This window comes from Xiphophorus hellerii, chromosome 15 (genome assembly GCF_003331165.1).
Source record: "Xiphophorus hellerii strain 12219 chromosome 15, Xiphophorus_hellerii-4.1, whole genome shotgun sequence".
In the NCBI taxonomy this organism is placed as follows: Eukaryota; Metazoa; Chordata; class Actinopteri; order Cyprinodontiformes; family Poeciliidae; genus Xiphophorus; species Xiphophorus hellerii.
This window is the reverse complement of record NC_045686.1, coordinates 11,111,176-11,125,312: the sequence shown is the minus strand read 5'-3', so window position 1 is coordinate 11,125,312 and position 14,137 is coordinate 11,111,176. Positions and strand designations below refer to the sequence as shown.

The window sequence follows — 14,137 nt, the reverse complement described above, 5'->3', positions numbered from 1 at the left end:
CAAGATCAGATCAAGTCTACTTTGATTCCAAAATAATATTCTGAGAAATCTGGTAAACTGAGGAGATTTCCCATTTTTATTCAGATACTTGTTATCTGATTCTTCAGTTCAGGCTGGGGTCAGTGGTTTTTACACTTGCTTCTTCCTTTTGCTGAATGTGTGGCTTTGTCCAGGTTCATATAATAGAAAGACTAATCTGCAGAGTCTGGAAGACTTGAGGCTATGAATTTTAATGCTGTGCTCCTTTCTCGCCCAGCTAGCCTGCATAATTGAAGAGCTACATAGAGGTGACAAATGATAACCGAGATGATTCTGAAACACAATTTAGTGTTCAGGCCCTACTTTTAGAAATTTTATCTGCAAACAATGAGATTTGAGTTGAGTTTGAAAAACGTTTTGTTAGTGATTTAGTTTATCAGGTTAATAGGTTTGTTGAACTTTGCTCCAGAGATGAAGTTGTAATACAGCATAATGCTAGTGTGAGTTTAAAGCTTTCAGGGCTTTTGTAATAGAGAAAATGCAGCAAGCCTGGGTTATTTTGTGTTTATACTCCCTTGTTAAAAGTGTAATAGGGGTAGATGACACAGAGCACCTGTGCAGCTGTCAGAGTTTCACCTTCAGGGCGTTCGGCTCCCTGCCTCGTCCCTCATTAGGATTCTGCTGGAATCTGACCCTTTGTTTGCTACAGATGTTGTGCTTTGAAACTTTCAAAGTTCAGCAAGGCCTTTGGTGTGCCAATGTTATCACAGAGAGACGTTTATCTAAGAAGAGTGAAGAGTGGCTACTTCAGGTTTGTGAGATTAGCTGCAATGCTATCCTTTCTGCGGTGTGTTTTAAAGTGAATAAAGTAACCAAATTATATCCTAAGGTTTTATTTGAACACTTCTGGAAGTATATTTAAAGTTTAATTTCAAATGTCAAACGAAATATATTTGAATATTTTTTGAGTTCTATTGTTTTGGATGGAAAATATTTCTGTGTTTCTTGCGGTGCTTTGAAAAAACTGTCCAGTTCTGTACAAATTACAGGAATTCAGAAATGTTCGCATTTTTTTCTAGACAATTTCTGAAGTTAATCAGAGAATTTAAGTTTTTCCTAGCAAATTTTTGACTTTTAACTCTCAAACGTTTTCATGTTTTTTCTGGAAAATTTCTGGGATTAATCTAAGAATTTAAGTTTATTCTTGTAAATATCAAACTTTTTGTAAATATTAAGCAGAAATTTCCTTGTATTTTTTTAGAAATTTTCCAAGATTAATCCAACAATTTTTCCTGCAAATTTTTGACTCTTCAAACTCTGAAATGTTCTTGTTTTTTTTTTCTCAACATATTCTGAGATTAATCCAAGAATTAAATTGTTTTCTAACAAATTTCCAACATTTAAAACTCAGCAATTTCCTTCTTTTTTTCTAATTGCTCTAATGCACCATCGTAGATTGGCTCATTCTTATTGAACAACACTAATATTAAAGGACATCGTACCTGCAGTCAAACATGGCGGTGGTAACGTGATGCACAAGTAGCTGAAGAAAGATCCAAATCACACCAGAAAGTCTGTTACTGAAAGGCTCCAAAACAAAATGAATGGCACAGTCAAAAATTGAGATGCAGAGTCATGACTTTAAACCGATCATTCATGTTTAAAAGCCTTTCAGTGTGGCTGAATTGATGGAGATTGATGCATTTTCCTTCCTTCCTCCTCCAGCCAACCTGAAGGAGCTGATTTCTCAGACTATCACCAGCTGGGCCCAGGAGTCCCACATCCAGGACCCGGAGCTGGTCAGAGTCATGTTCAGCCTGCTGAGGAGGCAGTACGACGGCATCGGCGAACTGCTGCGAGCCATGAAGAAGTCGTACACCATCAGCGCCGCCTCGGTGCAGGATGCCATCAACCTGCTGGCGTCTCTGGGTCAAATCAGGTCGCTGCTTTCTGTGCGCATGGGCAAGGAGGAGGAAAAGCTCATGATCGATGGGCTCGGGTGAGAGAACAGAAGGGAACATGGTTCTGGAAATGAACGGTGATGTAAAGTGTACAGATTTATTTTATTTTTGTGGTTACAGGGACATCATGAACAACAAGGTTTTCTATCAGCATCCCAATCTGATGAGAGTTTTGGGAATGCATGAGACGGTCATGGAGGTCATGGTAAACGTCCTGGGTGGAGACAAGTCCCAGGTAAAACACCCGTCCACGCCATTAATATCTACAGCCTAATCCTTACCATAATCCTAACCCTAACCATCACAGACCTAACCACTAACCCAAAAACAACAATTTCCCTCATGGGGACCAAGAAAATATCCCCACAAGGAGCAATGGACCCCATGACCCCACATTGTAGACAGAAATAGGTTCCCATAAGGATATAAAAACCTGGTACACACGCACACACACACCCACACACACAGTTTAAGCCAAATATTTACATACACCGAATGACACTGGATTAGGGATGAATTATCCAAATTAAAACTGGACAAAGTAATCAGTGGCTCAGAAAAGAAATGTTCTTTTCTTTAATGTACCCTCAATGCAGGATCAGAAAACGATGATTTCTATGGTGGTTGATCTACTATTGTATAGCAGTATATATTGTTTTGCACTCTTCAATGACAGTGAGAAATTGAGAGATTTTTTATTATAATTTTCTTTTTCTCTTTGGTAACTCTTGTATGCTTGCGTATTTGTAATAAACACCTTTCAATAAATATATTAAACACTACATACACCGAATGAAAAGACATATACACATTTTTTTCTCACTGTCTGTAGTGAAATCAACCAAACTTTTCTTGTTTTATCTTAGCTAGAATTACCAAAATTATTTCTATTTGCTAAATGCCATAGTGACAACATCTTTTCTCACTATGTTTTATGGTAGTGAAACATAGTTGATTTATTGATTTATTGCTTACTGCAGCAAACATATTTCATTTGTGTGACACTTCTGCATTTTTTAAAATATATTTCCTAATGTGGGATGTTTTTGTACAGAAAAAAAATGAAAGAAATTAAATTAAAGAAAGAAAAATATTTGAAAACCTTTTACTCTGGTAATTGTAGACGGTGCTATTTAATATATTTTAATTATTTGGTCATAGCATCTCCTATAAAATCAGGTATTGTCGTGAAATATGAGTGAAGGCTAAATTTAAATTCATATTAGGTTGTACTTAAAACAAATTTTATCCTAAGACTCAAGAGGAGCCTAAAGTAACAGCCTAACACCCTGAAAAACCACAGGAGTAACAGAGACGGCGCAGGGAGTGGACCCGGCATGAGAACTGAAAAGCCTGCTGACAGAAGCTGGAGGAGCCAGCTGGGATTAAATGCCAGAACCAAACAGGGATTGAGCCTCAGCCTGACAGACAGACAGACCTCCGGGAAGCTCTAAGACCCGATGACTGACGCTGACGATCGGATCAGTCAGAGACGGATTCCAGTCTGCCACTAGATATGCCTCTCACTGTGTCTATATAAAGCTCCAGGGGGTTGTAATATGTATTTTATGACCATCTAGGTTGCATCATTAATTAGCTTTTATTTATACAATCAGGTTCTTTATGGTTGATAATAAAAGAATAACATTTTAATAGCTAAAAAGGCTTTATGATAGATGGACATTCAGAAAAGTTGCTTTAGACATCAAGATCTGCTCATGACTTTAGTTGGATTTGATGTGATTAAAAGTTATGCTGCTGCTTGATGAGATTCTCTTTAAAACATTAGTTTACTTGCATTTTTCACCATTTGTCAATACTTTACCATAATTTTAACTCAATTCTGGGATCAGTTGACTGATTGATATGCAAAAAAAGTTACTCTCTGTATCTTCCAGGTGTATTAAAATGAAGCTAAAACCGTGTGTCTCTGTTTTCTACAGGAGATTGCCTTTCCCAAGATGGTGGCCAGCTGCTGTCGATTTCTGTGCTATTTCTGCCGCATCAGCCGCCAGAACCAGAAGGCCATGTTTGACCACCTGAGCTACCTGCTGGAGAACAGCAGCGTTGGATTGGGTAAGGCAGCGGTGTCAAACTCTTTTCATGATGTGCCAAATCAGGATCATGAATGCTCTTAAAGGGCCGGTTGTACCAGAATGTATTGATAAAACCTGTTCACAAACTGTTAAACTATCAATGAATCGGCAGAGATCGGCCTCCTGGATGATCGGTATTGGAATCGGCATCAAGAAATCTGATTGGAGCATCCCTAGTAAATACCACTCTCCATTTCAAAATGCAAATTAATTAGAGCATCTTTGCTTGTTTGCTACTCCGGTAAGATTATAATCAAGAACCATAATAACACTCTGCAAGAAATACAAGTTTTACCAAGTATTTTTGGTCTAGTTTCTAGTGTAAATGTCTTAGTTTTGTCTTATTTCAAGTGTACTAACTTAAAAGTACAGTAGCTCTTCAGCAAGGTATAGGAGCTTGTTTAAAGTAAACAATTCGTTAATACTGATTAATATTCCTAAGTATTGGTTCCACTACTATGAGGAAATAATACGAAGGTATTTTCTCACAGTATAAGTGAAGAAATGTCTCAATTATAAAAGACATTTCCTATTACAAATGAAAAGTCTCTTCATCTGCATTAAGGAATTATTGACTTAAAACAAGCTCCTTTATCTTGCAAAAAGTTGCTTGTAAGCTAATTTTGTCTTATTCCAAGTTTGGTAAGATATTTCTCTAGAAACTAGACTAAAAATACTTGGTAAGATTTTGTGTTTTTGCGGTATGAGCTAATAATAGTAGGCTCTGTACATGCATAACGTAGCCTAGGAATAATGAAGTATCTGGTTTTGACATGTTACTAAACTCTGCTTAGGGCCCCAAATGGCTTGGAGCCACATTCTGAAAATTAACATTGTGTTGTTTTGTAATTTATGGAACCGACAGATAATCAGGTCTGACAACTATTTTAAGGTTGTTGTTAGTAAAACTGCAGAAATCTGGAAAAGTAAGGAATTTCTATATAAAATCATACGAGAACCGAGGAATTTACTGATGCCACATGTTTTTGTATTAAAATGCCAAGTTGTTTTAAAGAGTTTTCAGCCAATCAGTGTTAAAACTCAGTCATAAACAGGCTGTGTTTCCAAATGCAGCCAAGATATCAGGTTAAGAGGAAGGCAGCTGGTGGACTGAGCAGGATGGCGAAACGGTTAGACACGCAGGGTGGGACTGATGATTGCACACAACAGTTGTTGTCCAACATACCACATTAGGTCAGAGGTTTCCAAAGTCATACATGTTTTAGATGTCCCCCTGAATCAAATGATTGGTTCACCGCTGGAAAACCTAGAGACATGTTGAGGAGGAGGTTAATTAGTCATTTGAATCAGCTGCGTTGGAGCGACACACCTAAAACTTGGCGCACACCGACCCTCAGGGACTGAAGCTGGACACTCCCTGCTTTAGGTGTTTGCCAAGTCTCTTTAAAAGCATAATTTGACCTGGACCTCTGGAGAAAATACTTGGAGGGCATCGTCTGTATAATGTCCTTTTGACTTGCAAAATAAGATCATGTAACAATAGGAGAGCGGGAAAAAAACTGGATGACAAAAGTCTTCACTGGTCCCAACCAGCCAATTTTGTTCACAAATACTTCATACTTTATTTTATTTCATTGTATTTTTCTGTTGTTTTATAAATTTTGAATATTTAAAATGTCTTTCACTTCCAGTGTTAAATGTTCATTAGAATTGAAATGTAATTGATCTTTGATTATGTGTTCTTTGTATAAGCTGAAAATGGTCTTTCAAAAAAAAAAAAAAAAACAATATTATCATTTATCGCAATAACTTCTGGGACAATTTATCGCCCAGCAAAATTTATCGTGACAAATCGTGAAAAGTTGACGATCTGGAAAGATAATTTTATTACCTGAATGGCAGATTGATTGGTTTACTCTTGTGAAAACACATTTTCTTCTTATGTTTTCATAAGCTAATTAAGCTAACTAGAACACTCTTAATTTGAATGTTAGCGTTTTAAATTTTTTAAAATTAAAATAAAAAATTTTAGTTTGGCAAAACTGTTAAGTGTAGTGTATGCCAAAGTCCAAGACCTTTAAATGTTTTTATTATAAGAAAAGGTGATAAATTCCCAATTTACTGTCCACTATTAACATTATTAAATTAGAGCAGCAATAGAAAAGAAACAAAATATATTGTGGAAGTTTATTGGTACAAATGGAATAAATGTATTTAAGGGAAAGCATTTGGTACAGCTAACCACACTTTATTACTCTTAAATTACATGAATATGGGAGAAAAGGGACATTTTACTACTGGTTAAGTAATTATTTGATGAATAGGAAACAGTTTGTACAATTACAAAATAAAAGACCAGATCTTTAAGTGAAGATTAATTGTGGAGTCCCCCAGGGTTCAGTGCTAGGACCAAAGTTTTTTATATTATATTTTAAGAACATTTATGAAATATCAAATATGGTTGTGTTAATATTTTTCTTTTGCTGATTCTAATAATATTTTTAAATTGTGTAGAACTTTTAGTTTGTCTGTAAGATGTCTAAACTTGAGAGGTTTACAGACAAACTGTAATTTTTCTGTTACCAAAAATTTATGATTTTTGGTAACAGAAAAATAGATGATTCAATGATATTCCAGTGAACAGAGTATGAAATTGTTATGCACTTAACTGTAAAACTCATGTAAATTAAATAAAACAAAAACCTTGGTGAAGTATTTAATTTTTAAATAAAGTAAAAAAAAGAAAACACGCCTAGGTGACACGTGTAGCTAAAAATAGGATGAGTTATTCTCTTGGCTGGTTCATAGCTGTGACCGCAGTGTGGCTCAGTGGTTGTGACTGTTCTCTTAAAGTATAAATATTTTACTTTCTCCTTCTTGCTCCTGTCATGATCTGACAGCTGCATTTATTTTGAGATTAAATAACACACAATGTGATAAAACCAAACCTTTCAGATGGTTGTAAATAATTTGAAGACCATGGATCATTTTACACGAAAAGAAAGGTTTGAGCCCTTTTTCAAGGCTTTGTAGTAGCAACAAAAATTTTGAATCTGATGTGATATGTTACCACCTTTTATTGTTTCATTTGAAATAAAATTTTTTGTTTGTGTTTAGCGTCTGAAGCGATGCGAGGCTCCACTCCTCTGGATGTTGCAGCATCTTCAGTGATGGACAACAACGGTCTGGCTTTGGCTCTGGAGGAACCTGACCTGGAAAAGGTTTGGCAAACCTGGAAAATCTCTATCTAAATAACAAAGCTTAAAAAACTAAACATGCCAGGTTAGCCTCAATTTATCAGTCTGTTATAAGATTTGAAATGATAAGTGAAAATGACACACCTACAGGTGCATTTCCATAAATTAAAACAAATTTTAACTAATGGAGTTTTGTTAAAGTGATGCTGATTAGTGAAATCATTCATTTCTTTAACTTACTGATAAAAAATGAAGAACCCACTGCATTGAACCCCCTTGAAAACCTCCTGGTTATTCCTCTAAATATGGATTTCTGAACTCTTCCTGAGTTAAAACATTAGTATTGTTGTTTCTAAATGAATCTGAACTTGTTTTCTTTGCATTATTGGAGCTCTGAAAGCTCCTCATTCCTCATTTTCTGCAAATAAATACAAAATTTTTGCTTGTAATTTCAAAGACATGTCAGTAGTTCATAGAATAAAATAACAATGTTCATTTTACTCAAACATAGACCTATTAAAAGTAAAAGAAGAGTTGTAGTGATAGGCTATACTAATTTGTACTTATATATGTATATATAAACAAAATTGAGACTGCAGAGTTTGAATTTCACATAATACATGAATAAAAAGTATTTGGTTTCTGTGTGCATGTTTGTCACCTCTTAATACCCTGAAGCTCTCCAAAAACATCCGTGATGTTGGTGAACAAAACCAAGCTGCTATTTATTTATTTTTCCTCCTGCTGACTGTTTTTAACCTGCATAATGCAAATAGTGTGATTTTTGATAGCGTAATTCAGTTTGCTCTAGTCATGTTTTGCCTAAAAATACATAAATCTATGTAAAAATGCTTCAGTTGATGAAATGAGCACAAAAAAATTATTGGTTCAGGACAAATGTTTCCCTTTTGGATATAATTTTGGGATTAGAATCCATATTTTCACACATTTAGTTGTAAAATGACAGAACTTTGCCTAAACGCCCAGGAGTCTTACCCAGACGTGTGTGTGTTCAGGTGGTGACGTACCTGGCAGGATGTGGCCTGCAGAGCTGTGCCATACTGGTTGCCAAGGGTTACCCGGACCTGGGCTGGAACCCCATAGAGGGAGAGCGCTACCTCTCATTTCTGAGATTTGTCGTCTTCTGCAATGGTACGTCGGTCTACTTTCACATTGACTTTCATATCAAATATTTCCTCAGAGATAATCTTTCAGTGAATTAAATAGTGCAGCTCCGACAATCAGGGAGTGATTACCTTGAAATTGAATTGTGTAGCTAAGAAAAGTCACGGTTGTGTTTAAAAAGGGATCATATAGAATAGATTATGTAGGTAAATGTGAACTGTGCACAGAGATCCATAGAAAAATGCATTATGTTGATAGAAATGAGAACAGGATATGCTGTGACTAAAAGAAATCTGCCAGGAAAGGCTGCCAAGCTGCTGCTGAGTAGCCAGGACTAAGAAGTAAAAATGTTGGTCAGCTTTTTCAACACTCCCAGTAATAACTGTGCTCCAGCTGACTCCGTCCATTCCTTTTGTGCGTGATATGAATCGTTAATGTGCGCGGAAGATTAATGTGGAGCTCCTTCTGGCTGTAGGTGAGAGCGTGGAGGAAAATGCTAACGTGGTGGTGAAGCTGCTGATCCGACGTCCCGAGTGCTTCGGCCCCGCCCTGAGAGGCGAGGGGGGACAGGGTCTACTGGCTGCGATGAAGGAGGCCATCAAGATCTCTGAGGATCCCGCTCTGGACCTGCCCAAGAGCCCGGCTGGAGCCACCATGGGGTAGAAATGTCTCCAGTTTCACTGGCTCCTTCTAGCTTGTAAACCAGATTTAGTCAAAATCTTATATAAAAGGGAACCTACACTGCAAAATTCACGTTTTTATGTTTCCATCTGGGTCTCTATTGCTTCTAAAAACAACTCAAGCTCTTAAAAGAAACACCCAGCCATTGTTTTGGCAATAAGTTAGTGTTTTTTTGGTATCTGGAAAATGAGCCTCACATGCTCTGTGTTGTTACCTAGCAAACCCAGCTGAGTTCCAGCACATTTGGTCAGCTGGTTTTATCACTGTATGCGCTGTACAACGGCTGCTGGAAAAGACAAGTGTTTTGTTGTTGATTTAATATTCAGAAACGTCTTGCTGCATTCTTGTAGGTTGTGCAGGAGGCTCTACTTCTGCTTTTCAAAGATGCACGATTGTGTAATTGCACACCTGTTTGGAGCCATTTATTTGTGCAAATGTAAATGTTGACACTTTAAATTTGGATTTAAAGTGACACCATTTAAATCCTAAAACAGCTCAGTCTGGGAAATATGCAGAACTAAGCAGACTTAAATCTTACTATCTAAGAATGATTTTGTGCAAAAAAAGTGCTATGAATACATTTTGTATTGCACATAAACATATCCTGTTCACGGAAGCATAAAATGTCACCTTTAAAGGTTAGAAATCATTCCTGAGTGAAGCTTTGAAAAAAAAAAATGTTGAGAAGCTTTTATTTTGCTCAAAAGAGAGATGCTGCTCTCATTCCACCCTTGATCAATTACATCGACTTCATTAGATTGTTTAAAAAACCCCAAAGGAAATCAGAGGCTCAGATGTTCTTCATTGAGTTTTTCAAAGGAATCAAGGCTGGATCTGTTTTATAGGCCAAGTCTTTGTTTTTAATTATGAGTTTATTGTGTTGCAGCTGCTTTTCACATTGTTATGCAGAAGCTGAAACACAGTGGAGCTTTAATGCTGAATGTAATTAATGCCTGAGGTGAAGCCAGGCATTTTGGAACTACAATCAGTGAAATATACAATGCAGTGGGCAGGAAGGAGCTCAAAACGCAGTTATACACCAAGAAAACTGCAAAAAGAAGCAGGTTGATCCCAGGTTCCTGTTTTTGTGCTCCAGGTCTGGTGAAGAGGAAGGAGAAGTTATCCACATGGGCAACGCCATCATGTCCTTCTACTCCGCCCTCATCGACCTGCTGGGACGCTGCGCTCCAGAGATGCATGTGAGGAAAACTGTTGGTTAAATTACACTCACGCCTCGGTTAATGGCTAGCTAGTAAATAATTGATTATAAATCAATTCCGGCACATTTTTCACAAAAGCTCCAAGTCTGTTTACTGGAGATATTTCCATTCATGACTGACTTTGAAAACAAAAAATCAGCAAAAAGAGAAGGAAAGCTGAATAGTCTGGAATTCAGGTACCTGTATCTAATTAACATAGATTTTACTTAGTATTTCATAATTAAATTTGATCCAGTCTTCAGTGTATGTCCTCCCTTTGCAGCTTATCAATGCAGGGAAAGGTGAAGCATTGCGTATCAGAGCCATCCTGCGCTCTCTGGTTCCCACGTCAGACCTGGTGGGCATCATCAGCATCCCCCTCAAGATGCCTGTGATTAATAAAGGTCAGCACATTTTAGTGGCTGGAGTTATTTCTGGAGATGTGAGAATAAAAAGCTTTCGACTGTAGCAGGAAATGGTGTTTAGTTTTTATTTAAGTCAGAAGCTTTAAAGTTATAATCATTTTTTAGTTCTCATAATCCAGCTTGTTGCTTTTTTATGCACAGATCACATCTCAGAAAATGGAATATTCCAATGGAAACTAAAATAATTTGATCAATTTTCCATCTAAGAATCCCAAAGAGTCTTTTTAAATTATATTATGTAAACATCCATCAACTTTTTGGGCTTTTTTAGCCTTTGCTGCTAAAGAAACAACAGTTTTCCTTTTTCTGTAGCAATCTGAATGCATAATTTTACCTAAATTATTATGTACAAACGTGGCAGAAGCAATAAATTCTGAAATATCTGCACTGCTACTTTTTTATTTTCCCCATTTTTATTGTGGCATGTACATCATTTGGGATTATTTTAAACTATTAACTTTTTACTTTCAGTTAATTTTGTCCTCTTACCCTCATCATAAAGTCTTTTGTAGCTTTCTAAAATACACTTTGAAATTTAAAATATTAGATGCGGTGCTTAATCTGAGTTGTTTAATCTGGCCTGCAGACGGATCCGTGACAGAACCTGACATGTCGGCCTGCTTCTGCCCGGACCACAAGGCCCCCATGGTGCTTTTCCTGGACAGAGTTTACGGCATTGAGGACCAGAGTTTCCTGCTGCAGATGCTGGAAGTCGGGTTCCTGCCGGACCTCAAAGCCTCGGCGTCTCTGGACACGGTGAGTCCAAAAGAACCTTCGTCTAATTCACAACTCTAACCTAGAATAACTACACCTTTAAGCCACTTGAAGGGAAGAAAAAGCTTCTCAAAAGCGTCTCTGACATCCGATTTCTTAGTGTAATATCATAATTTCAAGCTGTCACAAGGCACCACTTTTATCTAATCATATGCAGGTGTGAGCACCATGGGAATTTTTTGTCTGAAAATGTTCAGTGTTCCAGATTTATTTGTGTCTCATTTGTGTTTTTGTTTTTTTTAATCATAAGCCAAAAAGTGCTGCAATTTGCTAACAAACAATAAACTAATTCAGCTGCATCACCACAATAAATTAATTTGTATTAAAAATATCTGGAAATACTTTCAGTCATTTTTGACCTTTTCACTTTTAAGCTTCAGTTTTATTCAGAAAACTTCTGCTTTCCTTTCTGAAATGAGGCACCAGGTATAAAAACACTTTTTCAGTTCATCTCTGTGTGAAAACTGGACCGCATGTTGGTTCTCCGTCCCACAGGAAGCACTGAGCACCACGGAGACGGCGCTGGCCATGAATCGCTACATCGGTTCGGCTCTGCTTCCTCTGCTAACCCGCTGCGCCTCTCTGTTCGGCAACACGGAGCACTACGCGCATTTGGTCGACTCCACGCTGGAGACCATCTATCGGCTGTCCAAAGGTCGCTCGCTCACGAAAGCCCAGCGGGACGCCATCGAGGAGTGTCTGCTGGCCATCTGCAAGTACGCGCTCACTTGGTTTGGCCCAAAAACAGAGAGAAATAGATTTACAGGACTTTTATCTGAAGACTCATGTGTATGATGCTGTATTACATTAAAAAAGGGAGCAAATTTACACCAAAACCCCAAAGAATTTCTAGAAAAAATGAGGAAATTTTTGAGTTCTAAAAGCTGAAAATTTGTGAGAAAAAACTCAGAAATCTTTAGGTTGATTTCAGATATTTTCTCGATAAAAAAGGAAATTTCTGAGCTATAACAGGTCAAAAGTTTGGCAAATTAGCTACATTTGCAAGAAAAAATCTGAAATTTTGAGATTAATTTAAGAAATATCCTAGAAAAAACGTGGAAATTTCTAACTTTGAAAAGCCAAAGATTTGCAAGAAAAAACTCAGAAATCTTTAAGTTAATTGCAGAATTTTTTTATTTTTATTTTCTTTAGAACAAACAGAGATTTCTGAGTTTGATCAATTGAAAAATTGCCAGCGAAAACTCAGAAATGTTTAGATTAATCTCAGAAATGTTCTAGAAAAAAAGCATGAAAATATTTGAGTTTCAAAATTTGAAAGTGTCCAACTTTTGAAACACATTTCCCAAACAAAGTGTAAATTGTTTTTTGAAAAATTTCCTAAACGTTAAAAATGTTAGACTTACCAAACTCAGAAATCTAGAAGTATTTTCTCTCTAAAAAAATAAGTTTTTGATAGGAAATTTTAACTTAAATTCCTAAAAAAGAATTTGGCAGAAATGATCTCCTTTTGTATTTTAAAAAAGCTTTAATATGCTGTTGTACATGTGAGCGGTTCATAGAAGAGCAACCATCCATCCTGCAGGAATCAAATATTAATTGTAAAAGTAAAACTAGGATTTAATGTAATATCTAAGGAAGTCCCACTGTAGTTACTTGACTTCTTCTTCCTGTTTTTTGTTATTATTGCTGTCATCACAGTCTGCTTTGAGATTTATTTTATTTTTCATGTGCAACTCTGATTATCTGCAGGCATCTTCGTCCATCCATGATGCAGCAGCTGCTCAGGCGCCTCGTCTTCGACGTTCCTCTGCTCACTGAATACTGCAAGATGCCTCTCCGGGTGAGGAAGCGCATCTGTTTGCTTCTTGCCGACATCGAATATTTTACACCTGATTTCCTTCGCCCTCCTCCAGAAAATCCAGCATTCATGCTTCTCTAGTTGCCTTGTTTATCTTTACAAATTTGAGTTAAAACACGGTACACAAGTTAATTTATTTTCATTATAGTACATCACTGAATTAAGTTTTGATTCTTGCATCTTTCTGCAGCTGCTGACCAACCATTATGAGCAGAACTGGAAGTATTACTGCCTGCCGTCTGGGATGGGCGGCTTCGGCATGGCCTCTGAGGAAGAACTGCTTCTCACAAAGAAACTCTTCTGGGGAATTTTTGACTCTCTTTCTCAGAAGGTAGGATAGCTTTCTATTATCTTCAAATGTATAAATTTATTTTGCTGCTGCGTCTTTTAAAAAGTGGGAGCAACTCAATATTTTACAAAAAATAAAATGCTTCCAGTAATTAGGCTCTGGTCGGCTTTTTGTGTTTTCTTTTTGCTCTGTTTTATGGTAATTTCCCTTCTCAACACTCTTTGCTTCCCTGAGAGAGACGGTTTTGTACTGAATGCATAATGAAGTGCTGTGAGCTGTGCAGCTGAAGCAAAGCCCAGATTGATCATTTATCAGTCTGTGACAGGGTCTGTTTCAGCTTTCACTTTAACTCCAAACTGTTCACAGTGTCTTTTATCTCGTGTCATAAATAGGAGATTAAAAATATTTAGTCAATACTGTATCTTGAGGATGAGCACCAAGTTGTGAATAAAATAAAGTGGAAGAAAAGATTGAATGGTCAACATATTTTACAAATATCTGAAAAGTGTGGCTTGCATTTATGTTTAGTGCCTCTGAATCAGGATTTGTGGTCTTCACATAAACCTGCAAGCCTGAGATTGAATTACTCTGTTTACTATTTGACTTTTGATAAAATTTGGTTGCACTGGAT

The 14,137-nt window shown here is 36.9% G+C and overlaps 1 protein-coding gene across 4 annotated transcripts in view; it reads left to right on the top strand.

Annotated features, from left to right (window-relative positions):
* ryr3 (ryanodine receptor 3) overlaps nt 1-14,137 on the top strand; it is a 136,668-nt gene that overhangs the window by 77,404 nt on the left and 45,127 nt on the right. For all 4 annotated transcript variants that reach the window (XM_032584478.1, XM_032584481.1, XM_032584480.1 and 1 more), the window contains 12 exons: nt 1,705-1,978; nt 2,061-2,175; nt 3,884-4,016; nt 7,115-7,218; nt 8,211-8,346; nt 8,795-8,978; nt 10,097-10,199; nt 10,483-10,603; nt 11,211-11,380; nt 11,894-12,114; nt 13,109-13,199; nt 13,408-13,548. In XM_032584478.1, the coding sequence (XP_032440369.1) occupies nt 1,705-1,978; nt 2,061-2,175; nt 3,884-4,016; nt 7,115-7,218; nt 8,211-8,346; nt 8,795-8,978; nt 10,097-10,199; nt 10,483-10,603; nt 11,211-11,380; nt 11,894-12,114; nt 13,109-13,199; nt 13,408-13,548 (1,793 nt within the window). The remainder of the gene's footprint in view (nt 1-1,704; nt 1,979-2,060; nt 2,176-3,883; nt 4,017-7,114; nt 7,219-8,210; nt 8,347-8,794; nt 8,979-10,096; nt 10,200-10,482; nt 10,604-11,210; nt 11,381-11,893; nt 12,115-13,108; nt 13,200-13,407; nt 13,549-14,137) is intronic.